A 26740-nucleotide genomic window follows, 5' to 3' on the forward strand; every position below is an offset into this window, starting at 1 on the left:
TTGCTGATAATTCTGTGCAGTTTGAATTCAGGACCTTTGGTATTTTCAAAATTTGCCATTTTTCCTTTTACTTAAGTCAAGGGTCTTGATACTTCCATCACTGGAGCTTGCAAAAATTACAGCCCTTTTGTAATCTCACCCCAGTGGTACCTTAACCTGCAGACAGGTCACAGTTTATTTATTTTTTCAATGTTGTAAGCACCTAAAAAAAATTAATTCAGCACCATTGTATCTGAAATTTCAGTGACAGGCATCCCAAAACCTGGCCAAATAAAAGCCGAAATATCAACACTGCTACATACCATAAAGGTTATTCGAATTTACCTTTCATCTTTATCACCATTTTAACTTTAGCAGTGAGGAACGGAATTACCTTAGCTGGGTTTGAACTATTCAGACAACTCTGCCCTTGGACTTGCCTCGCAAATCTGAACCTCTCTGTTGAATGAAACAGGCATTCATGCAGCACTTGTTGAGCTATTGTTGCATTTTAAGGTTGGCTTTGATGCCTTGGCGGGATGCAGTCACTGCAGGTCTGAACCAGAAACTGTTCTCAACCTAAATTCCATATCTGTCACAATATTGGACGTTTCTCTAATTTAATTTAAATTCAAAAGCACATGAATAAAATGCTAAAGTAACCTTGAGATGGTGGAAAGAATTAAGGATTTTTCTATTTCAGACTATGCTGCAAAAATAATTTAATTTTTTAAAGTGGCACCTTATTGAGATTTATCAGTCAGACACTGACTGAGATTATTTGTAATATTAATCTGCTACTGTTAATGAAATCCTTGAAACAAATGATAGGCCTTTTAAGGCATTTTGACATGACACAGGAAAATTGCAGGTGTAAATAATAAGATGGTGGTTGAATTCCATTTAGCTGCTTCAGTTTCAGAGTCCAGGTATTGTGTGTGCTGGATCACTGTCACACTATCATGACTTACTGGGACACTTAATAAAAATAGCCATTGTTAATGTAATTAGTAACATCTTGACCTATATTTGAGGAGGAGGAATTATTTTCATTTCATTTAAAAGTTTTAATTTGCTTTATTAAAATTACACTTTACTGTTTTTATGTCTGTATTAAATGTCCGGATAGACTTTTTGCAGAGCATGGTGTCTGTCCAAACATACTAAATGAGGCTCTACGTCAGCAGTGTGGCAGTGCTGCTGGTTTCAAATGTCCATCAAGCTTCACTGCTTTTTTAATTTGGGTTTGAAGCGCAGAGTCTTGAACGCGCTCTCCACCACTTTGGGCAGGTGGATCGGGTTCCTCTGAAGTCTCAGTCTGCTGCTTGTGGACCCGCTTTGGTTTTTCTTCTTCGGGACGCTTTCATTGGCACAGTTCTTAACCGCTTTCTGCACGGAGTCATCCACGACCCGAGGAACACGCAAGACCCAATTGGAGTGGAGGTCGTGTTCAGCTGAGCTGGAGGCCACTGTGGGAGACAAGGCAGAGAGCCAGAACCTGAGCTGAGGCTGAAGCTGAAGCTGTTACTTAAGTAGCATTCTAACCAAGCAGGCACCACACAAAGTAGATTAAGTATCCAGTAAAAAAAGAAAAAAAAAAAAAAAAGAAGCTGGTCACAAAGAGCTGAAGCAGTGAAAAATGAGTATCTTACAAATTAGTAAATTAGCAGTGGAAGAATAACAGACTGTTGTCACAGCATACATTTTGACATGTAATAGAGGGAAAAGCTCATTAATAATACTAACAATGGCTGCATTCAATTCAGGTGTGCCAATGCTATGACCTTGGTGCATGCTGGCTTACTTGGACAAACAGAGCCTGAGTTAACATTATTCACTACACCTCTGCTTTCCAATGTAAAAACTGTAATCTGGAAGGTAAATAGTAAATAGCTGTCAAATAAATGGAATAAAACTCAAAATTGGTAGAAACCACCTCACAGCCCCTGCGTAGATACACAGGTTTACATCTTGTCATTAAGCCCCATAAGAATAATAAGAATTCCTACAGGTGCAATAAAACTGTAAAGTGACAGAGATATCAGTGAAGCTTAGTCTGTGCACGTCCACACAGTCTTGAGAGAATGTTTAATCAGACAAACCATGGATGTATGAGGGTTTTGAATATCTGTACTTAGCTACTTTCCACCTCTGACCTCAACCGTTCAAGAAAATCCTCAATTTAAGTAAAATTAGAAATAGAGGAATTTAAAAAAATGTGTCCCAAAGGAAAAATTTACTTTAGTAAAAGTATATAAGTATTATCGGCAAAATATACTTGAAATATCAAAAGTAAAAGAGCTCACAATGCAGAATGCCCTAGTATAATGTTGTATACAGTAATTACAATTAATTACAATTACTGATATGTTAATTTGTAAGCAGTGTTTTAATGTAAAGTGGTCGATGTGGGGTTCATTTTAAATAATGCTGGATAGTTGAATCTCTGACAGTGCATCAGACTTTATGTATTTATGATCTAAGTGTAGTATAAAATGAAAATAACCAAGTCCAAACATTTCGGTGAGTAAGCATTATCACTATAATGTATTGGACTGTTCTTATTAATGCAGTGACATTTGAATATGGGAGCTGGTTCAGGTGGAGATAATTACTTTATATAAGGTCGGGTTGTTTTATGTAAAGCAATATATGTTTATAAGATCATCTTCTATGTGTTATATGTCTACCACGGTCTGACTCTGACCTAAACACACCCATTTCAACGTTATTACGATATTTAGTAGTTTTAGGCCTGTGGTCTAAAGACAGGCTGATGAGACAAGCTGCCAAAAACTATGTCAGGCTTTGATCCCCTCACTTGAACTGACACCGAGGCAGTGCTGGATGCTCAGACAACATCTTAAGATCATTACAATTACGGAGAGGAATTTGAAGCTCGCCTATGAAATCCACGTCTGCGTTTCCATCATCCATGTAAGGTTTGCGCAGAGGCTCGCTGTCGCAGCTGGCGATGACCGCATCAAAGAACTGCAGAGTGTCCTCCTCGCTGGAGAGTGGAGGGGCAGAGGGTTTGGCTCTTGGCACCTGTGGTAATAAAGAAACAGGGGTACATTCGTCTGTGATATCCCCTGCCATGTGCTCTGGGAGAGACGATTGAAGCTTACCGGCTCCGCCCCGTCAGGCGGCGGGGGCGCAGGCTTCTTCCCGGAGGACACTGTGGCCTTGATGTCGTGACTCTTCAGGTCACCCACACTCTGAGTGTACCGCCGCCTCAGAGCCACAAGTGCTTCCAGGTACTCCAGGCAGTCCTGGTTCTGAGAGTAGAGCCATATCCTGTCCTCTTGTCTCTGGTAGTAGTACAAGGTCGACTCGATGCTCACTGAGCTTTTGCTGCGCTTCAAAGTGGTTGAGCCCGCGGCTGCCTGAGCTTTCTCCCCCACCACCAGCATGGAGGTGCTGCGGACCAGCCTGACGGTGCAGGCGCTGTGGTAGTCCTGCTCGGACCGGCGGCCGCCGCCGTCCCGCCCTCTGTGTCCGCGGTGGTTGGGACGGAACACGTTATTGATTTTCCTGAACATCCCTTTTAATCGGAGCCTCTCAGGGTCAAAGACTTATCCTCAGATTCCTCAGTGTTTGTGAGGCATCTATCCATAGTCGCCTCTTCAAGATAAACTGACAGGCTATTACTACAAATAACAAACAAACAAAACAAAACAAAACAAACAAACAAAACACCAAAATGCGTTGAACCTGGCTGGAGCTGTTCACTGGGACCAGGCGCTGTCCATGGTGCTGAAACCGACGAACCGCTTTTCTGCGATGACACAAGGTAGAAGCGCATCTGTTGTCTCACCTGAGCCCGACGTGTCTTCACTGTTACCGGTGTCGCTCAGCAACATCGCCGCTGGTAACTCGACCCTTGGTGCAGCCACCAGCTCTCCTGTGTCAGACACCCTGACTCATGGTGGACTTTAGTGGACAGAATAACAACAGCCAGCAGTCCTGCAAACTGTCGGCCTATAGTTTTGCTGCTTGTCAGGATGACTCCGCCTCTTTATAAACTATCCGTTGAACAAGACGGGAGATTTTTACTTTAAAAAATGTGATTAAACTATTGTTGTGTTTATTTCTTCCACGTTTTGGGCCAAACATGAAAACACACTAGAACTTTTAGACCCATATCAGCTATATAATGAACTATATTTTGTTCAGCATAACAAATACTGGAGACTTTATGTGGTGTTGATTCCTTGCCTTATCAATAATAGAACATGTTCTCTCATATTTCATGTGCTTCCATTGTTGGGCTTCCCTGGCGCAAGTGGAGGAAGTCTGAATAACAGAGTCTTAACTGAGGCAGCTCATATACACAGACAAGGTTGCTTTCATCTGGGAAAATCCTGGCCCTAAATGTGGCCTACAAGTTTCCTTCACCTTCCCCCGATGACTGATTCAGACTTGTATAACATAAAAGATTCAAAAATGAATTTATACCACTGAAGAGCTCAAATCGAGTGAGGGAAAACTACATCTTAAGGTCAAAGTTAGTATGACAGTTTAACTGTAGAATGCTGAAGCGTTGGTTCAGTTTCAAAGAGGAAATAGTGAGTTATGTTTCATACATAACTGAGCATGAAGTCACACTTCCGCTTTGGCAGCAGAGACAGATAACAGAGGGAGTAAAATATGAGCTCTGAACAATTAGTCTACTAAAAACCTGCAGCTCTAAGTGCGCTCACAGAGAGGTGACTCACAATCTGTGGTGTGACCTAACAGAAAACGAAAGCAGGAATCAGCAACTGCAGAACTTTCTGTTTGCTGATATTTTGATCATATTAAATATGACTTTCTTTTCTGCTTTCAACTGAACCTCAATCACACACCTGTTTCTTTTACAGAGAAACACAACTTCAGTGGTTTTCTTTTTATAGCTTCTGTAAACCTCCAAAGAACACAACATCTGCCATTTCACTTCTTTTGGCAAGAACAAAAACTGATGCAGAGTTAGGTACCTTCTTATATAAGGGTGTAAAAAAAAAGGACACAATTCCACTGACTAGGAACAGGATATCAGTAAAACATTATTGACAAGATGATGTGCTGGAATACATTCAGCAGCTGCAACATTAAGTCTGCAGATATGGGAAAAAAGTGAAAAGAATCTGACGTTCCCACTTCCTCTTGGGGTGGTACAAAACAACCGCTCTTCACACACCACTCTCCAGACAGACTTTGAATCAAATTGCGTGTGCACATTTGGTAAGCTGCACTGATAGACAATGAAATGTTTCTAAGAAGAACTTTTCTCTTCTGTGATACAGACTGTGGAAGGGCATTTGGCGCCCAACATCAAGTGACCAGCTGATTGAGAGAATTTGAATCCAGTTCAAGGTAGGAAGATGTTTGTTTCAGAGTGAGGTGATTTATTTTAATGATTTTTCTCTTCGCAGTATTCAGACTCCCTCCGTTTCTTCACATTTTCTTCCTCGGGCGAGCCACCCAGTAAAACTGGGCTATCAGGGGGGAAAGGCCTTGGTAAGAGAGGTGACCAAGCCTGGCTGAGCTCCAGAGATCCTGTGTGGAGGCAGGAGAAACTGCCTAAAAACTAAAGAAACAAAATTCTGTTTTTAATTTGTCCACATGGAGTATTGTATGTGTAGATTGATGAGGGAAAAAAAAAGATTTTTTTAAAATTCTAATATAAGGCTGCAACATAACCAGGTGTGTAAGAATTGAAGGGGTCTGAATACTTTCTGAGTGCCCTGTAAATAGGATCATTTAAACTCAAGTAGCTTTTAACGCGTGATCTTGTGCTTGTCATTGAGTTTTGTGTATTTGTATAAAGACCCATCAAGGGACAGGCATTAAAAAACTAGCTGAGACTATCATGCTGTAGTGTCTGGCACTGGTCCATGCTGTGTACACACAGACCTACAGAAGGCCTGTGTGTACATAGAAGCCTATTGTGTGTATATAAATTAAATAGATCATTACATTCATGGTGACAGCTGCCTCTCATCACATGTTGACATGCAGTGTGCTTTAATGACTCCACTCACAGCTCCTGAGTATGTGCTCTTTGTTGCAGTATGCTTTGCGAAGGGAGACTGTTAAGCATGGCCTTCGATGAATTGCAGGAGGCGGACTCCTCCCCACCTCAGAGGGCTCTCCAGAGTGCTTATGGGCTGCCAAGAGCACCTGCAACCCTCATGTCAGGCTCCACTAGACACGCTCCACCTGTTCATCACAGTTCCCCTGAGCCCACAAGTAGCATGGACAACAGCAGTGCTTCAGCTGAGTTGTACATTTCTCCCCTGCAGTCCTTGGCTCTTCAGAAAGCCCATCCAGGCAGACTGATCTCTTCAGAAATAGAGATCCCAGCTCATGCTCTCTCAGGGGGCGATTCCCCTTTCTTGGTTCCCTCCTCCTGTCAGAGCATCTGCCAAAACTACAGTGACCTCCACATTGGAGGTGACCAGGTGATGCCTCTCTCAGCCAATGATGGTGAGCTGAGGCTCTGCCCTGACGCCCAGCCTGCTGGCCCCTTTCTTCAGTCTTGCGATGTCCCCTCAGCTGTGGAGGATTCTCTCCCTAGACAGACATCTCAGGGTGGGCTTCAGCATCCACTGAGGAGAGGCTCCAATCACTGGAGACTGGGGAGTGGCCGTGATCGCAGCTTTTTGTTCCAGGGGCGAGAGGGACCATTCTCCAACTCCCTTCTAAATCACTACCTGGAGCAGAAGCTCTTGGATCTGTACCAGCAATATATGATGGAAAACATGGTGAGAGAAGATTCTGACCCACGCCCCATTTGCCCTCTGCTGGGGTCAGAGCTGGTCCTGACCAGCGTGGACCAGATCACTCTGAAGCTGAGTCGGGAAGGGAACTTGGATGCCGGCCTGGCCAAGGACATGGTCCTGAGCTGCCTGCTGCGGGTAGCTGGTGACATGCAGTCGAGTGAGCTCAGCACTCCCTTCCTGCAGATTTCAAACGAGGCATCCAGGGAGCAGCTGACAGAGAATGAGGAGGAGTAACCCCAGTGTTGCAAAACTGACTCACTTCTCCCACACCATGAAAACAAGATGAAACTGATGACTGCATTTTATTTTTTTTTGTTTTATTAGCTGTTGTTCAGTATTTATGTATCGTAATTGTAATGCAACTGGCATGTATGTATAAGGCATGTTAGTGGCATGTGAGTGTGTGCATTCTTCATTTTCTACAGGGCAATAAAAACAGGAACTGAAAATTGAAACAGATTTTTTTCCCTTTTTTTCCAAATAATGTTTGGGGAAAAAAACAGAACACATCATGCCCATCTCAACTATTGCTTAACACACAAAAACTACACACATGATCATCATATCTTCATCTGTTATAAATGTCTCTTTGTGGTTAGGTGCAGGAGAACATGGTGCCCCTATCATTTAGGTGACATGTTCAGAATAATATAAAACAGACAGTTTATTTCAACAGAATAAACTTGTGCTGCAAGTTTCGATTCTAATCAAAAAAGTGGTTTTGCTTTTTGTTACCTCACTTGGATGTTTGACCTTCACTGTGCTGAATGATGGATGTGCAGAGTCGGACACTAGAAGGCTGTTTTTCCATTCACCTGCTCTCTGTGCTCAACCTTAAATGTGAATTTAAGTTGTGCACATATGATTTTATCACATCACAGCTATTGTGGAAGGTTGTTTTGTTCATTATTCAGTTTACTGAACAAGTTTAATCTGAGAGCAATGTTTTCAGTGAAGTAGGAGACATCTGTATCCACCTGCTAACATAAACAATATTTGCATATTCTGAGATTATAGATTCAGATATAATGGAAAAAAATTAAAGTAATTGAATCTATTTTGTGGAAAAACCACATTAAACTCAAATTATTAATCAAAGAAGAGTAATTTTGTAGTTCTAAAAACATGTGGGGAATTGATCTTTAAGTACAAAGCTAAATGCAATCAATTGATCTTAGATACTGTGGAATACCACTATTTAATCAATTTTTTAAATGCATAAAATATTATTTTTGACATATTACATCATTGGTCACATGTTTTTATTCCTACGCTCCTGTGAATGATGGAGGTCATTAGTGACTTTTCTACAATGTGTGCAGTTTAATAAACAGTCACAAGGGGGAAGCATTATCACTGAACTTATTAACCCTGATGACTTTGACACACACCTCCTGCTCCTCTCTTTTGTGTTACTCCCCCTCCGCCACACTGTCTGTCCGCCCGGCCAACACTTCCTATCGCCTACTCCTCCTCATCTATGACGTCATTAAGACCGGGCTATAAATCTGTAGCACGCAGGCAGTTGGGCATTAACACCAGTCTTGACCCTGCTTGTGATACTGTTTCTTCTACTTTGTAAACAAAATTCAGACTTCAGATAAGGGTATCTACACTGCCTGATTTATTTTAAGAAAATATTGCACAAGCACAAATGAGGCACTTGACAGGACTGAAAGCCAGTGGATGTGCACACTAAAAGAGACATGCTATTTTTCATGTTTCCCTCTATTTAAAGCGCTTTGAAAGTCCCGCAACTCCATTCCAGCTCAATGCAGCCGTGGCCTTCTGAGCCAGTGTTTGATCAGCTTCCTTGTTTCCTGTCCAAACAGAAAGCCACAGGAGGAAACCGTGTTTACCGAGCTGAGCAGTGAGTCGGAGCCCTGTGAAGTCTCAAGGCCACAGAGACACATGTTTGGTATTTCTGCCTCTATCCGGATTGAACATTCCAGGTACATGTTAAAGGAACCGAGTCCTTAAAGACCTAAACAAAAACACACTCACATATAAATATCATTCACCCAATGCCAGGCCCGGCACTGTGAGTGTATTCAAACAAACTGTTTTCCGCAGACCTTGAAAAAATGAAAAACAGACCTCTTGTTCCAGCAGAGGATGAGAATTGTTTAAAGGGCTGAAGGAAACGCGACATACTGCAGTCTCTCATATTTATTCACAAACCTTCAGCTTCACCATATTACACATATTAGGCAAATTATTTACCTTGTCTCTTCATCAGATTGACAAATATTTCATTGTGTTTCACTTATTTGGGTGCAAAAGCAACATAAATAAAAGGCAAATTGAATTTTTAAAATTTAATTACCAGTAGTTTTTCTCTAAGAAAAAGGGAGACAAAGACTGAAGGAGAAGCTATGAAATAAGTGCAGGGAACGAATGGCAAACTGCAAAAACACACTTCTCTCATGGTCTGGCTATGAAACTAACAAGGAGGGTGAAGTGTTGGAGTGTCTTTCAGAGGTTCATAAAGTAATTTCCTTGTCACAAAGAGCTTTTAACATGGAGGGCGGTGGAAGCAAGGCCACAAGATTTCATATCAAAGCCAAGGTCCTAGATACACTCTCACTATTGTGGCTTTAATGCTCTGTAACGCTCTGTAGCTTGCCTTTATTTAAAAAGCTTTTTGCACACTGGGTCCAAAACTGTGAGACCACTTTTCCATTGGGAAACTGGTCTCAGGCTTTTGGATCTGACTGTGTGTCGCCATGTTAATTGGAACAGTCATATACTATTCACTTATATTTTTTCTTCCTTTGTGACTATGTGATTTAAAAACCCCTGTCAACCCAGTTTATCAAGGCCTATTGCTCGTCAAGCTCCTTTGAGCCCTTTACAGACTTAGACGGGGATACACATGCACACACATTAAGCATACACACATTTCCAATCTTTTAATTTTGACTCAAAACTTTTGACTCACTTTTTGCCCATTCAAACTTTAATGTAAAGCTTCAAGAAATGCAATGCGCGCACACACACACACACACACACACATATCAAGGCACTTAATTCAATTAACATTTGTTCAGAAGCCGAGCTCTTACTGCAAATTTCTTGGACGGCCTTGAGCAAATGTGTTTTTTTTTCTCCCAGATTATATCTACTGGAATGACCTAATGTCCAAGTGGCAGCGTGCTGGAACATTTAATGACAGCCCTGCTCTGTATCTGGCTGATTGACACTGAGACACGTAGGTGGTGGAACGGGAGAACACACATTTCCCGGTCAGTTAGCCACTCAAGGTTGCAGGGAGCCCGCAGCAGAGCGGGTGACCTTGGCTAAGCTAGAGCAGACTGAGAAAGACCTTGAAAGACAGCAGGGCAGCAGGATCTGGCGCTCAAAGAGCCAGGGAACATAATGTGGCAATGCACGACTGTATTTTACAGCACACAGCACCCACGTGAATGTGGATGGCAACTGGCTGGAAAAACAGTTTTATTCACTCACATGTTTAGTCTTCTTTACAAGCTTATGGTTTTACTCTGATCTGAGGATCACTGACATTTTACATTTTACAACCTGGCTGATAAAATATAAAAAGAATTGTAATATATATTTTGGAGTTCTGATTATAATAATGTACTGTTTAAGTTCTACAATTTGTTCACATGGTTTTCTTGTTTAGATGAAAAATAGATGGGAGTTTTTATTCCTTGCTATATCTCTTGTTCTTATCTGCGTTTATACCCTTTGTATAATAGAAATCAGCCACTATGCATATGTCAGATACCAGACCTTTATGAATGTATTAAACTCAATTCTTAGCACCTACTTCTGTGGAGGTTAAATGTTTTTGAGAGAAGGCTGATGGTGTTATTTTACAGATCCATTTACAATTACATTTAGTCATTCGACAGATGCTTGTGTGCAATAGGATGAACAATCACGTACAATCCCAGCCACAAGATTCTTGACCCTCTATCCTGACACTAATAGATAAAATCTATGGAGGGCATCAGCCTCGTTTGTCAGACATTTCTGGCAAATCACATGGACAACTACATCCATCACTGCAAATCTGCACCATCTGCTCTTTAAGGAATTTGATCTTCTCCCCTCTGGTCAGAGATACATGTTTCTGAAATTAGGTCAAACTGATTGAAGTTTTCTTTTTATCCAATCTGCAATAAACACATTATTATTATTATTTTTTAACTTCTTCTTATTATTGCAGTATTTCTTTGCTTTTATCACATGGACCTGATACTGGACTCTGTATTGCATGTATGCTACCAGCACTTTTAATGTTTCTGTTGGCTTTTCGTGATTTTTTTTTCTTGTGTAACAATAAACATCTGAACCAAATTGAACTGAACATCACATTTACTCAAAGTTCAAGAGGTTTGAGCTCCAGTGCACAATATTTACACACCCTTAAAAAACTTTCTTTCAAACTGTCTTTCACTACTGCATGTAAAAGCTGTGGAAAAATGTAATACATATTCTCGTACTTTATACCAACACAGAAACCTCAAGGTTAATGGACTTGAATAAAATGGAAAAATGTACAAGATGTCTCCTTTTGATGCAAAAGTTTGTGTATGTGCATTACACTGTGTGAATAGAGGCACATCAGCAGCCAAACAGCAAACAGAAGTTTGTGTTGTAATTTCAAAGGTTTTAGTGAAAGTTAATCTTTGATTGATTTACACCAAAGATAATTCAAGAGATTGAGAAGATAAAGAGTGCTAACCTCTTGCTGACAGGCCCGGATTAAACAAAAATTGAGCTGTGAGATTATTGGCCCCCTGTTTCTCCCACCCTCTATGCATTGTTTATGTTGTGGTTAGTAATTACCATTCACTTTGTGGTAATTTGACTGAGCGTACATTCATTTAGGGCTATACAATGTGTAAGTACAATATAGACTAAAATAATACAGGCCTTAAAACTAGATTTTAAATGAGAGCCCTTCTACAAAACACCAGGCTTTATGGTGCCACTTGAAGGCTCCTATATGGTTCTTCACTGTCAAACAAATTATATTATATTATATTCACATAATAATTACCACACAATGATCCTGGAGCCTTTGGGACCCCTGAGAGAAAACCTGTGTGGTGTATAGGATATTCTTTCCTCTTACAATCTGACTTGACTGATCCAAACAAATGAATTTTTACTTGAAAGTCATGAAAATCTAGGGACAAAAGACAAGTATAAGACCTATGGTGCCTGCCAACATAGCTCGGCAAAAAAGTGCCCTCTATCAACAGAAAGTTGAACAAGCTCAAGAGGCATTTAGTTGTGGCCTTGGCCTCGGCAAAAGCAAACATATTTGTCAGGCAACACCTTGAAAAGAGAGGGAAATTACATTGGTACAAATAAATTGTGAGGAGGAGGCGGGATGATGTGCTACAGCAATTTATCCAGTTAAAGAATGGATGAACTTGAAAGGGTGAAAGGAAGGAAACATCATAAGAAAGAACCTCTTGTTATAAAACAATCCAGGATTAGATTAGACAAACGTCTTATCAGGGAGGGTCAATACACACAGGTAGAGACCTCTCATCAGCAAATAGTTAACCTGAATGTGACCAGTTATTGACCTGTGGTCCAAAACTGCATAGTGTGTTTCACATGTGGAGCTCACTGTGCAAAGTAAACAGAAAATTCAACATAGGACATCAGAAAAGAAATGATATGCATATTGAAATAGCAGATGAGGCTGTTTAAGGCGGGAATGTTGCGCCTTTAATCTGTCTCACCAGTCTGCATAAAAGGTATAAACATGGATGCTGCGGTGTCGTTCTGTAATCACAGAGCTTGATCGACGTCTGTGTAAAAGGGAGAGCTGGCATGGTGGGACAGACGCCAACACTGCTGTGTTACTCCTCATGCCTCTGATCACACACTGGGGGCAGCCTTATGTCGGTCTCGTTTGATTCAGTGTAAACAAAGAATGGCAGAATAACGAGGGGTCTTCTCAATGGCAATATAGTGGGATCTCTGTTTAAAGGGTAACTTGATCTATGAATGCGACCAGTGGTGCTGGAATCAAACCAGTGTCCACTTCATCCTGTGGTAATAGGAACAAACTGATTTCTTAACTGGTAGGAGGGCTGTTCAAGCCAGTACAGGATACTGGATGTTAGAGTTTTATACTCTGAAGTACAACAATTGTACTTCAGTTGGCTTCACTAGATAATGCAGCCAACCAGCAAGCACCAAACCAGACAATAATCTAGCATGGGTAAACCTTCAGTGGCTGCTGTAAATGATGCTTTTATGCATCATTTTTTCATTTAAGAACAACATCACATTTCACTCAAGTTACAAAGATAATATTAATAAACATGACTATTTACAGACATTATGTCTAACAAACTCTGTCAGACAGATGGCAATGGATTAAATAAAGCAGGTCACATTGTCAACACACTGCTGCTTCCTGCCCTGTATTTCCTCACTAACTTCCTGTCTAACACGATGGGGAACTACAAGCCTGCTGTATCTCGACTCCAGAGGGTGTCACTGTTGTTTTCTGAGCTAAATATGGTCCAGAACAACAACGTTAACTCACAGTATGTCGGTGCTAGTTTCTCCAAGATGTTTTAAAAACAATATCTAGGCCTTATTGTTTAATGAAATAGAATGAAAACAGACCAGACTCACTTGCTGCATGAAAATGTCACCCAGACAAACTCACAGAGATGCTTCCGACTGCCAAACTAAAACACCAGTTTGCAATGAAACTGAAGTTTACTGCTTATTTCCACTTAAAAATAGAAGTAAAGTGATTTCTTGAGAACAAACCACTTCCTTCATTATGATGAACATAGGCACTGTGGTATATTCAGTCTGTCTCGCACGCGCCATCCTTATTCACGGACAAACCAAAGTTGGAAGATGTACTTTGCCACACTTTTCTTGAGTATTATTAATCCAGAACACTTCAAATCAAGGTGTAGCTTGTAGTGAAATAAGTATTCAGAACATTTATTTAAATAATGTGGGTCACAGCATCTGTTCTTGTTATCACAAGGTAGACCTTTATGACTCTGGTTGTGTGTCTTTATCTGCAAAATAACTGGTAACTATAACCATCAGATAAAATACATGGAGAAAAAATATGAGGAGAATACATTTTTTCCCCACTGGCATGTGTTGTGGAGTAGAAGCACTACTTATGCACGTTGCACAAAATAATTGTCTAGAAGTGATTTATGAGGTTTCAGATGATAACTTCACAGCATTTCATTTCAAGTTGAACACGCTCAGGTTGGCATTTTAAAATATACAAAGCATTGCATTTTGAAGGTTAATACAGATCCTAAATCACTCAAGTGTCACTGAGGCAAAGCAAAGCCAGACAGCATGACTCATTAGCCTGCTGGCTAATCACTTACAGCAGTCTGAAAATCTTTTTCTTGCTGCTTAAGGTGCGGAAGTCTCGATGAAAAATATCTCACTGTCATCTTGCAGCATTTTATCACTCAAAAAATAAAATATAAAAGAAACCATTCTTCAAACTTAATATCCTTTATTTTATTGTAAATGTGTGCTTCACCCACCAGTGTCTTTTCCCCCACCTTTCACCTTTCTCCTTGTTTTCCACTCCCTTACCCCCGCCCACATCTCTTCTTGGCATGCCAACATTGCTATTAGTGTCATAATTTACCTCCTTATGCAAACATGACCCTGTCCTCGATATGCTGTAAGGCAAAATATTCATACTGTAGTCACTGTGAGACCAATAAAGAATGAGATAGGAGGGACATAAATTATGCTTCCATAGCTACAGTATTTCATATTTCACTCAGTAGTCTCACCACACATCACTGATGCACACGTGTCTCATGTGTTTCCAGTCATGGCTATACATATGAAAAAGGAGCATTATGTCATTGTGGGACACATATTTGGATAAGGTGAATAGATCAGCAAGGGTAAGCAGAGATGGAAGGAGAGGACAAGTGGTGAAAGGAGAGGTGAAGGCACATCAATGGGAGATGTGTGTAGGAGTCAGGTGAAGCAATCTGCATTTTAAGCGCTGTTGTGTCTAAAGGTGTTTTTACGATGCAACTGTGGAGTAAATCCTTTGTGACTCACTGGGATAACACAGATAAGATAACTGAGATAACTGGAATGAAGATGTGTGTTCCCAAAGTGAACTTGGTTTTTAATAGTGAGGAGACTGAATGAAGTGAACCCATCAGTGTGGCACCGGGGCACTACTGTGCTGTGTGCTTCGGAAGCACATGCACCCTGGTGGGTTTGACCTTGGCAGCCTCTCCTCCTCCTCCCTCCTACATGATAACCCCCTTCCCCCAACCCCCCAGGGTCCCACTCAACCTTGGCTAATTATTTCATGTCCCAGTGGCATATGTTCAACACACAATTTATCCACAACAAGGACATTACAACTGCAGTGTCCCGCCTCTGCACTGCCTCCCTCATGTTGTTGGCATTCTGCTGTAGCGTATGAGTATGATACAGGTAATAATGAGTTATCTTTAACGCCATAAATCTGACTTTTTGTACACCTTTTATGTGCTTTTTGATACATCTCATCTAAGGCTACCATAATCAATATTTTTATCGTACATTCATTACTACTTTTAAGAAAAAATAAATGGAAATCTCTCCTAATGTTACGGTGTAAACATACATGAATACTTTGTCTTCATCTTTAGAGTCCATTCTTCTCCTCACAAACAACCAATGACAGTGACTGTGTGACTAAGTCACCAGCACTGCTGGTCTTAGTCTTATATCGTTGGTATCTTGTATGCTTCCAAAGTGCCTCTTAAACCAATCTAATCTGACTTTCTGGGATGATTTGGGCTGTATACAAAACTCCCAACTTAATACTAAAGATTGGAAATTTTAAAACTAAAAGTCCTATCAACTAATCCTTGAACTCAGAGTTTAGATCACTGAGCAGCCGTCTGCCTCATTAGTAGGTCAATGTTCAAATGAGTCCTTTGATGAGAGCACAGCTGGTGTGCGACCAATCTCGGCTACTTGTACACTAGGAAAAAGACCCACAAATGAAGCTTAGTGAAAGTTCAGTCAGGAAGACTTATCTCCTTGCCCAAGCCTTCTAAGTCACAAGCTCCTTTTCCTGCTATCTCTTAGCTCTACAAGCTCATTCTCATCTTCATCCAATCACAACCTGACATGGTGGCCTTTAGCCAATCATGTGTAAGCTGTCCAACTTTAAACGTGTTCTCTCTCTCTCTGCTGTCTTTCAGCCGTCATTTCAGCACTGTGAACGTTTCGTGACCCTGCTCAACCCTTTCACCACCTCAACCGTGGATTCCTGACCATCCCCAATCAAACCACTCGATCAGAAGTTTTCCTCTCATGAAGACGTTCCTGTCGTAGATTTTTTAGTGAAATAAATGGATGAATAAATAAAAATGGACAATTGATATTGATGTGACACGTCTAAAACACTGCACAATAAAAAGATGAAAATAGACACCCTGAGAAATAGTGTTAACACACAGGTGGTTCTTGTGGGTAGCTGGTTGCCAAGTGGTCTGGCTGAACTCGACCCCCACACTCGGTTTAAGAGTGGCCCGAGGCTGCAGTCTGAGGGGCATCAAGCCCCAGATGGATGTCACTGTGGCTCATCACTCCTTGTATTTAACCTACAGCTGGGAACCGAGTTAAAGACTCCTTTAATACTGAGCTTAAAATCGTTATTCCACTTTCTATAATGAATGTTTACAAAGTTCTTACTCTTTGGATGTTTTTTAACTGGTTTTATGTTTTTGGAGGTTGTTATACTTAACTTATCAGGAAGGACACTGGAGTGGACGGTTGTGGCAACGACAAGTGGGAATTTGACAATAGAGATTTCAATCACTTCACACATCTCTCATTTGACCAATACAACAATGTAAAGACACAAATACAAGTAAAAGTCAAGTCTTACCTGAGTAAAAGTACAGCATTAAAAACTAAATATACTTAAAGAATCAAAAGTAAAAGCTCTTGTTCCTCTGTCAAAAACCCCCACTAGATTGTTATGTAATTATAAATGACATAATTATCTTATTATTACTGGTGCATTAATGTGTAAGCAGCATTTCACTGTTGTAGCTGGTCCAGATGCAGATAGTTTTAACTACTTCATATACAGTCAGGTATTTTAGTTCCCATCATAGCAAGTGGGCCCCTCCGAGGGGTCACAAGCTAAATCTGAGGAGTTGTGCTTTTTTTAAATGAAATAGTAGATGATTTTTTTTTTTACCTCTTTCAGCCATAAACAGTTATTTAAATAAAACAATCTGGGAATTTTTATGAATCTTTGACATTTGCATCAAGTAAGGGGTCACAAACCAAAAAGATTGCCTAGTAACAACAGAAACAAAGTTTATCCAGTGTTTTTAATGGTGTAAGTAGTAACTACAGCCGTCAGATAAATGTAATGTAGAGGAAAGTACAATATTTCCCTTTAAAAATGTGGTGGAATGGAAATAGCACTGAACGGAAAGTACAAGTACATAAAAATGTACAAAAGTGCTCCTGGGATTTCTAATATGACCATTTTAATTTCTATGCTTTCAGATTTTTGTTTTAAACAGGAAGATGTTTCGGACATTTAATTTGAAGAATAGTGCAGAATATTTAGTGTCTCCATTTGAATGTATGCTGCAAATAGTCTGATTACAAATGAATAATATAAAAGAGTTCAAACGTGATTTTTCTGTAACCTCTCTTATGCAGGGTTAATAAAACAAAGCACTACCGTCACCATGCAAATTGAGACAAAACCCTGCTGTACAACATGACATAACACAACATTTTTATCACATGTTAGAACACAACCCAGCAATAATCTGTACAAGCAAAAACCTGGCTTTAAAGCCAGTATATCTGCTGCTTTGTTTGTTGTACACTGGGTTACCTTGACCTTAAAAACTGTTGCATGAGGAGAGACAAACAGACTATGGACCGTCATATCACAAGCGTGTGTTACGTGTGTGTTTGTGTGTGTGCTGTTTACCTACATTCAGTGAGATGTTCACAGCTGATGTAAACAATGACCAAAGCTGTGTTTGTTCAGAGAGACAGGTTTCTGTTTCACTGAGCTGTTTTTACTGACTGATGTTGTTAGTACAAAAAAACCTACAACACAACTGCAAATCTGAAACCAAAGGCCATCTTTGAACAGACTGGGGGGGTTCCTCCACCCTCCACCTTATACAATCACCTGCTATCATCATAGTTCAGTGCCCGGATCATACAAACACCATGGAGCTATGTCCATGTCACCTGTCCCCAAGAAAATATGTTTATATACAGCTGATTCGCAACAGCAAATACGTTACATAATAGGAGACATAATGCAGACTGGATCACATTTTTATTAACAAAAATATTTGATTTGAAATACTATATCTGCTTATACTGACTCAATGTTATTTAACTTTTTTAAGGCTGCAGTGGATCTAATTTATATTATACTTCAAATCGGAGATTTATCTTTGAGGCTTAAAGAGTAGTTACACAGGATATGATTCAATGTGACAGAGCTGGTTTTAATCAATACAGATGTTTACACCGATTGTGCAATGGCGTGTGTCTCACTCACACAGGATTTTCTTTCATCTTATGCGTGTAACAACAGTGATTGTGCATCAGGCTGTGAGGGTGGGTAACAATGGAAATACAAGGCTTGCGTAATCCTTAAAAATATGACCTTGATATAACAAATACGATCACTGATTTACCTCTCAAACACAAATAAGTGGAAGTCTAAAAAAATAAAATACTCAAAGACAACACACTTTACGAAAATACTGACATCATATAGGACTGCATTGCCTGCAAGTCCAGTGATATTTTAGCCACTGTAGTTAATTTTGAATCAATCCAACAAACACCATATGCACCTATATTCACAAGAACAAAAAATGTGTATTAATCCCCAGCTGAAAATAGTCCACAGTAAATGCCAAGCAGGTTTTTAAAGATTTATGTCTCAGGAGCCAGTGGGCTTAAAGCTGACTGACGCAAACAGGGGAGAGAAGTCTGAACATTTTGAGGGACAGACTAACAATATATTTGTTACCAATAATAAATAATAACACAGGCCTTATCCTCTGATGTGACATGATATAACTTTCAAGACTTACAAGAATCACTTTACACAGCAGTTAACATTGTGATTACTGAGATTTCTAATATGACGGTCATTCCTATTATTTTATTGCGCTTTGTTGTGTCTTTTCACTTTTTTTTTTTTTGCATTAATTTCAGTGTTTGCTCTGTTTCTATCGTGGAATTATTATCTTTTTTGTATTCCTTGATTCACAAAATAAATCAAGACAAAGTTAAAGAAAAATGTGCTTTTTACATCACTTATCCAGCACATCGAAAGCAAACTTGTCTTCTTTCTTCCTCTCTAACACACTCACACACACACACACACACAAACACACACACGCTGTAAGTTGGTGACATGAGTCCTTGGAAAGTGCAGTATTCAATTTGTAACTATTATGGAGACAAGGACACAGTCCTTTATGTGAGCAGCCACAGAGAGAAAATGGAAGCAGTCACTATAGCAACCGCCAGAAGAGCGCCCAACAAATCAACAAACAATGCAGTACAAGACTTTTCCAGGGGAGCCATTTAATGCGAAGCCTTGAATCATACAAAGTTGTCCTCTTAAGTTTCTGAGACCTGTCTTGGAGTGTCTGTGGGTATCTAAGCCCCTAGTGTTTGGTAAAAAACCTTGTGTTTTTCTTCACACTTGTGTTTCAAGGACGACTTGGCTGAATTTGCCAAAGAGCTGTCTTCTTGGGTCACGGCAACCTCAGAGTTTCATTTGTGTGATCAGCCTTCAGGAAATGCTCACTGTTGCAAAAGTATATCACATAACAATACTCACTTATTGAAAACATTTTGTATATTTTCTTGAGCAATCTTCACATATTAAAAAAGTTCAGAGTTTCAAAGTAATAGTTGTAGAGGCAGATTAAACATGGTTACAAACAAACTTTGTCTGTAGTCATCTGTAGTCAATTCAGCTGAGAGGCTGTGAGAAATCCTAATGGATATTGAGACAATTTCACCTTTTAAGGGGGAGTTAAAGCAGTTGAATTTACTTTGTCTTTCCCTCCCACTTTAATTCCTGTGTGTTGCTCTCACGTTCCCATGCCCCTTGTCTGAGGAGCTTCTTTGGTTCTGACCTTGCTCTAAATTTCAGACACAAAGCTGCAGCATGGCTGATGCAGTCTGACTTGGACTGTCTGGGTGTCACCGCAATGTGACTCAGAAGTACAGCTCACAGACAGATGACTACGTGTATATGTCTGTGTGTGTGCACGTACACATATTCTGTATAAAAAAATGGTTAAATCTTCAAGAGTTTCTGTGTGTGAAGAGCAGATTAGTCATTGCAAAAAATCTTCCAGCTGGATAGTTAATTCAAATTAAAAAAAGTAAATTTAGACATGACCAAGTTGAGTCAGTAATACTATATAGTATATACTCAATAAGATATGAGCACAATAGTTTACTAGATATAGACAACAACACAAATGTTAACAGTGTGCTGTTCTTTTTTGAGAAGCAGTGCTTGTATCCTTAAAGTTATGCGATAAGGCTGTGAAAGGGCCTCCCCATGCAGAGCCTTTTTAAACTGGGCGTGGGACCAGCAGGCACAGGGCCAGAGAGAGCGTCTGCTCCATATCACAGAAAATTAACATCGAATTTGACTTTTGAAGCTGATATCATAACTCTGACTACTTTATTTGATTTGGTGTAGCTTCTAGAAACAAACTTTTTTTTTGGCAATGACTCCAGTATACAGCATGTTTTTGATGTGAAAGCTAACCCTTCAACACTTAAGCCTTATTAACCCCTTAACATCCAGTTTTAACCTTAAACTTTGAGTTTCCTTAAAGTTTAAGATGTAATCCTAAAGATTTTCATGATATCAAATCTTGATTTCATATTGCATTAGATCTGCTATAGCCATTCAGTGTATTTCATTCTGCAAATACGTTTCTATAGTCATTTTTCATTGTCAGTGGTGGAGTCCGCCATTCCAACGTACTGGATTCAGATTGGCTACCTACATGAGGGATTTACAAGAAATGATGTCTGCATGTAACCCAGGTCATTTCTATCTCATTGACATTAAACAAGGAGGCTGTTATTCCACCGTGCTGTGTCAGCGCTGGGGAATTGTCTGGTTGCACCCATTTCCATTCTGCTATAGGTAGTTCTTACACCAACAATTGTCTTGGGTGGTGCTGAGCCCAGCATGCCATGATGGTTCTGCTACAAAATATTGGGAAATTGTTTTGGTGGAACATTTGCACGCAGGGAGACGAGCACTGTCATGGCTAATTCTCTGCAAAGAAAACACCACAATAAATAGCAAATTACATCTGTCTACTGTGTGATTATACAATCCAAATATTTCTCAAAACTGGAAGTGGACTTCGCAGAGATGACCTGGGTAGGCTGTTTTATTTTAATAGAACAGTCTCACACAACATCATATTATGGTTGCAGTTTGTTTGGCTGCGCTGTAAACAGATACACCGGCTGTTCTTCTGTTGTATTTTTGACAAAGTAGCAGTTCAGTGAATGTTTTTGATAGTGATAATACACATTTACTCAAAATGTAATGTAGCCTGGCATATTTAGTATCTTTGGACCAGTTTTTGATCACTAGAATTTAAACTAAGGTTCTGTTGGTCTGACTGAAATGTTGCTGCAAGTCATGGGCTGGCCACCAGTTGGGTTTAAGATTTTGCAGAAATATTTCAAGCCACATTTTATTTGCTCTGTAAGAGGGAAGATGGCGGTGAGCTACTTAAGAACACAGTGCAAATTTGATAAATAAACAAAAGACGAAAAGGAGGGCCCATGAACTAGACAAAGAGTGGCAGAGCACTGTAGCTGTCTTTTCAACTCTGTGCTTTTGCAACAAGACATAATGTAATCTCTCCTTGAGACGGAAGGATTTTTATAACCTGCACTGGCTGGGCCTTGAGCAGAAGAAGAGACAGGCTGAGTGAAGGCTGTTTATCCCACGCTGTCCTTGATATAAACATGTGAAAAATCTCTCTGTTTTCTCTCTCAGCTAAATCAATATAAAGACATTTGGCCTCTGAACAATGTTGTAACACAACTGCAAATGTTTTTCATCCTGCCTCCATTCATAGCTGTGTCCTTCAGCGAAAGAGAGCAGAGGACACTGATGTCCTGCTCACAGCTATTTCATTAATGTTGCCATGCACTCAGTGTCATCCTTTCTTTACACCAAAGACAACCTTCTACGCAGACCTTTATGTGACAGTGTGACGGTATTTGTTAGAAGGGCCACCCCACCGCTGCCTGAATCTTTGGACCTGGACCAAAGATGAAATTTTCTCAAAACTTTTGCGTTATTCTTGCACAGTTTTCCTCATTCTGAAAATTTCTTTCCAGTTAAACTCCTCTGAAATCACTTCTGATTTTCCCAGATCCCCTTTCTCTCTCCCTCTCTCTCAGTCAACCCTAACCTGTGATCCCTCTTAGGAGCAATTAAGATAAACCTCTAATTCATCAGCTTTATCCCGACCTGTCTCTCTCAAGTCTCTCATTCACTGACCTCCACTCCTCCCTTTCTTCAAGCCCCCCCTCCCACCCCTCTGCTGCTTCCCATCCTCCTTCAGTGACAGAGGCAAGGAGAGCATTGAATCATGACATCATAATTCACCAGCTCCTGTTTTCACGGTTAAATCAATATCAGTGTGTCCGAGTCAAGGTTGGATGCTGGCCTTCACAGCTCAGCTCTTCCTACTTCTTTCTCATAGAAAATCATATAAATTGTCCCTAAAATAATTAAGCCTTCAGATCTGTCGCTGGCCTATATTTTTTACCAGCTCCTGCCTGATAAACAGCACTGCCAGAGAGTCAAGGTAATGCTGAGAATAGAACTGGGCTCTGATTCCGCGTCTGTCTGTGCCTCCCTCTTCCTTTTTCCCTTTCTCTCACAATCAGTTTAATTATCCCAGCCTGTTCACTGTTGCTATTCACCTTAAATATTGTATGTTCAGCTACACTGTGCCACCAGGCTGAAATGTCACATAGCCTATAACATTTATTTGAGCCTTTCTTAACCCTTCACATGTGAGCAAAAAAGAGTGAGCCTATTTTATATCATTGTTTGTCTGGCGTCTTGCAAAAAATGTCCTTTTATAGGACTGTGTATTTAATGTGTGAGAGCACCGAAAGGTGTTTCTAAGGTGTGTGTGTGTGTGTGTCAGAGAGAGGGAACCGGAGAGGAGGTGGAGAAGGAGGAGGTGCCAGAGCCTGGGGAGGCGGAATATGCAGAGAGTCTGAACAAGCTCTGCAAGCGCAGGGACAGACGGGAGCTAATATAAACGTGCTGCCCTTCAATCGGGGCTATCAGGGGCTAAGAAAACAGTGCTACCTGTGTCACTGACCTCCGGCGCTTCAAAGAGACAGCGGGACGCGCCGAGCTCCAGCGGCCATGGCCACGCTGGATGGCTGCCGCTGTCGGGGTGTCAGCGGCCGAAACAACAGCAGCATCCTCTATAGCATATTGAAAAGTGACAGCTTTGCAAACGCCGAGGAGCAGCAGCAGCAGCAGCAGCAACAACAGCAACAACGTCCCCAACATCAACAACAAACACTGCAACACTTGTTCCACAAGACTTCCTCCTCCTCCTCCTCCGCCCCAGCCTCGCTGCAGGAGCTCCGGCAGCAGGCTTGCTCCTGCGGCTCCACACGGCGCCGAGGTGTCCTTCGCTCCCCGCAGGTGACGTGCAAAGCCGCGTCGGCGGTTCTGGTGAAGACGCTGCGGTTCGTGAAAAACGTCCCCTGCTTTCGGGAGTTGCCGGAGGACGACCAGCTGATGCTGATCCGGAGCGGCTGGGCGCCCCTGCTCGTGTTGGGGCTTGCACAGGACCGGGTGGACTTTGAGACCACGGAGACCCTGGAGCCCAGCATGCTGCAGCGCATCCTCACGGGTGTACCCGACAGGCAGAGCGAGGCTCCGGGCGGCCAGAGCGGCAGGGGAGCAGCCGGGGTCTCCGTGGTAGATATCGAGGCTATCAGAGCTTTCCTGAAGAAGTGCTGGAGTGTGGATATCAGTACGAAGGAGTACGCGTATCTGAAAGGAGCCGTGCTGTTTAACCCAGGTAGGTCAGGGTCTTCATACCTGTACATCAAACTTACTTCACACAGGGGACACACACTGAGTTACAGGGTAAGTGCAGACCGCCAGAGTATCATACAAGCTAGGTAATTAAAATAGGTTTATTGATAAGCCAGTGTGTGTGTGTGTGTGTGTGTCAGAACTTTTGTTTATTTAAAAAGTATTGGCCTAATATTTATCAACAAGAAGTTTAGTACATGTATCTCAAAGACAGGCATGTTTTCTATCAGTTACTATGTATCACTGAAATGGATAAAGGTGCCATTAATCCACATACATATTAAAGTCCAAGTGTTATCATTTCACATGTAGGAGTTTGGATAAAAAACAGGTTTATTGTATTACTGACATTTGCCTTTAATTGGGCTACAGCTTGCTGTATGGAAACCATACTGAACTATCTCCACTTTCATCTCCGTCTCCCTCTCCTCCCCTGTCCTCCTGTCTCTCCTCATGCTGACCCCAGACCTTGAGGGCTTGCGCTGTCTCCACTACATCCAGTCCCTGCGTCGGGAGGCGCACCAGGCTCTGAACGAGCACGTCAGGCTGATCCACCGCGAAGACACGACACGGTTCGCCAAGCTGCTCATAGCTCTGTCCATGCTGAGGGCCATCAGCCCGCCGGTGGTCGCCCAGCTCTTCTTCAGACCCATCATAGGGACCGTCAACATTGAGGAGGTGCTCATGGAGATGTTCTACGGGAAATAGGTCACAGTCTGTAGAGGTCTGAGGTGAATTCAGCAGATTCAGCTGCCGGTTGGACTGAAATGCTCCAAGCTCTTATTGGGTAGGGGGTGAAGGCAGGTGAAGAGGATATTTGGGACTGAATTTGCAACTACTGTGTGTGGGAGATCTTTGGAGGCTGTGAAAGGACCAATACAGGAAAGAAGAGACTGTGTGTGTGCATGAGGGAATGAAAGAGAGTGTGATGAAGGTGAGATGTGTGTTATAATACAGGAAAAATACAAAGCAGCTGCTGGAATTCATAATTTATTTGTTTTTATATATACTATTTTTCTATAATAAAAAGAATACTCTCTGAGCTGTTTGTTATACTGTACTTGTGTGATACTTATACTATACGTGTGTGATATCAGCTCTCATTGCAGACAAACTTTCCAGAGAGGCAAGTGTGAAATCAGTCCCAGAAAGAATCTTATGTAGGAGATAATGTCTCAGTGCGTAAATCTGACATATATCACCTTGAAAAATCTGTTTCATGTCAGCTACTGTTTACAGAAGTGATTGATATAGAATTTTATTACGTCAACTAAGATCCAGCTGTTCACTGTCCAGTACAGCAGGTAAGTCAGAAAGTTGACGAGTTTGTGATGTCTGTGGTCAGTTCTTCTAAATACTGGTGAAGGGCCAGGGTAGACCACCAGAGCGCAACAGTATACCACATGCATCACCCTGACGCACACACAATCTCTCTCTCTCTCTCTCTCTCCACACACAGACAGGTGCGGAGATGGTGTAGTAAAAAGCGCCGCAGGTAATGTTCTACCTGTCCATCCTATTTTGGCCATTGCAGAGTGTAATTTTGTGGATGCAATATCTCGGGAAAGGATGGAGGACTTTCTCATGGGGAATCTATAACCTACAGAGGAAAAGCATCTGTAGTCTGCACATAAAGGCAACGGCAGCTAGATTACGCTTGTGGCATCATCATCATAGATTATTTGGTTCTATTAATTCTATAGAGACCTATGTGATGAAATGCTGTACAACATGATTATTCACCTTGGACAATGGGGCAAAGACTTCCTGCTGTTACAGTACACACAGTCCGACCAAATGATTATGTGAAACTGAGTCCCCGGACACCTGATTCCTGCTTCCAGCAGCTATAATACTTAGTCACTCTTCAAAGGCCAGATGGTCCGCACCTGTGCTCGGTCCCCGTGGTTTTGTTTTGGCCCACTCTGACAGAATAACCTGGCCAGAAGGTTAGTTTTTACATTTAGATATGTCCTGCTCTGCCTGTTTTAGGATTACACCCAAACAGTGGTGGAAGAAGTACTCAGGTCTTTTAGCAAAAACACAGTGTTATAATAGTTTGGTTCTGCATTTAAAGTGAAAGTACTACAGATATATTGGTGTGAAAAAAACAATTAAAGCACCAAAAGTAAAAGTAGCATACTCTCTGAGGGATGTCACAATACCAGAAATTTGGTAGATATCAATACCAACAAAATTACACGATTCTTAATACCAGCAAAAAACAAACCTCATAGTTTGCAATCTTCAGTCTACTACCAAGGTGACAGACCAATGGTGTGAAAATAATCCTTTAAAAAGTCTGTATTCTTACACACTGACCTGTAATGGCTGTAGCCAGCTAATGTTGTTAGCACCCAGCTAACATGTTAGCCTAAACAAGCTAACGTTAGCCTCTGTGAACGTTTCGTGAGGAGCTTTGCTACAACAGATGTCACAAATTCACAAACAGTAACAGTGATATTTCAGGACATGAACATTTCGACGACACCTTGTTCATATGAAGTTTAAAGTGTTTCCTTTCAGGTGAAATACTCCGCGGCGGCACCGTTAGCGTACTGGATTTAAGTTGTCTATAACTCGCTCCTGATGATTTAGCCTATAAAATATCTCCACACACCAGCCTTGCCGTGTTTTTTGTTTTTTTTAACAAGTCACAGTGAACCTGTTGCCTCACCTGCAGTTGCTGCTGCCGCTTCACGTATTGTTGTTGTTGTTGTTGTTGTTGTTTACGGAAGTTTGTTGTCAGACTGTAACGCTCCGGGTTCTTACGCTGCCCTCGTCGGTCAGAGAAGAGGCACATCTCCGATACCCACGGTTCATCGACTCGGTGCCA

General features: G+C 41.2%; 3 protein-coding genes across 3 annotated transcripts; 2 read left to right on the plus strand and 1 right to left on the minus strand.

Moving 5' to 3' along the window:
• Nucleotides 1-1070: 1070 nt before the first annotated feature.
• On the minus strand, nucleotides 1071-3645 carry LOC139621598 (uncharacterized protein C13orf42). Its single transcript, XM_071478264.1, has 3 exons — nucleotides 3108-3645; nucleotides 2883-3027; nucleotides 1071-1448 (listed from the first exon to the last, which is right to left on the minus strand). Exons 1-3 carry the CDS (start codon nucleotides 3519-3521, stop codon nucleotides 1204-1206), a joined length of 804 nt encoding a protein of 267 aa, XP_071334365.1. The 5' UTR covers nucleotides 3522-3645; the 3' UTR covers nucleotides 1071-1203.
• Nucleotides 3646-5166: 1521 nt separating this feature from the next.
• LOC139621592 (TLR adapter interacting with SLC15A4 on the lysosome) lies at nucleotides 5167-7198 on the plus strand. The gene is made up of 2 exons (XM_071478251.1): nucleotides 5167-5334; nucleotides 6032-7198. Exon 2 carries the CDS (start codon nucleotides 6033-6035, stop codon nucleotides 6975-6977), a length of 945 nt encoding a protein of 314 aa, XP_071334352.1. The 5' UTR covers nucleotides 5167-5334; nucleotide 6032; the 3' UTR covers nucleotides 6978-7198.
• A 15838-nt stretch (nucleotides 7199-23036) lies between these two features.
• Nucleotides 23037-24946, plus strand: nr0b1 (nuclear receptor subfamily 0, group B, member 1). The gene is made up of 2 exons (XM_071478331.1): nucleotides 23037-23887; nucleotides 24371-24946. Exons 1-2 carry the CDS (start codon nucleotides 23218-23220, stop codon nucleotides 24610-24612), a joined length of 912 nt encoding a protein of 303 aa, XP_071334432.1. The 5' UTR covers nucleotides 23037-23217; the 3' UTR covers nucleotides 24613-24946.
• Nucleotides 24947-26740: the final 1794 nt, after the last annotated feature.

This window comes from Trachinotus anak, unplaced genomic scaffold (genome assembly GCF_046630095.1).
Source record: "Trachinotus anak isolate AG129_WGS33_773 ecotype Australia unplaced genomic scaffold, CSIRO_AGI_Tana_v1 ptg000001l, whole genome shotgun sequence".
NCBI classification, from domain to species: Eukaryota; Metazoa; Chordata; class Actinopteri; order Carangiformes; family Carangidae; genus Trachinotus; species Trachinotus anak.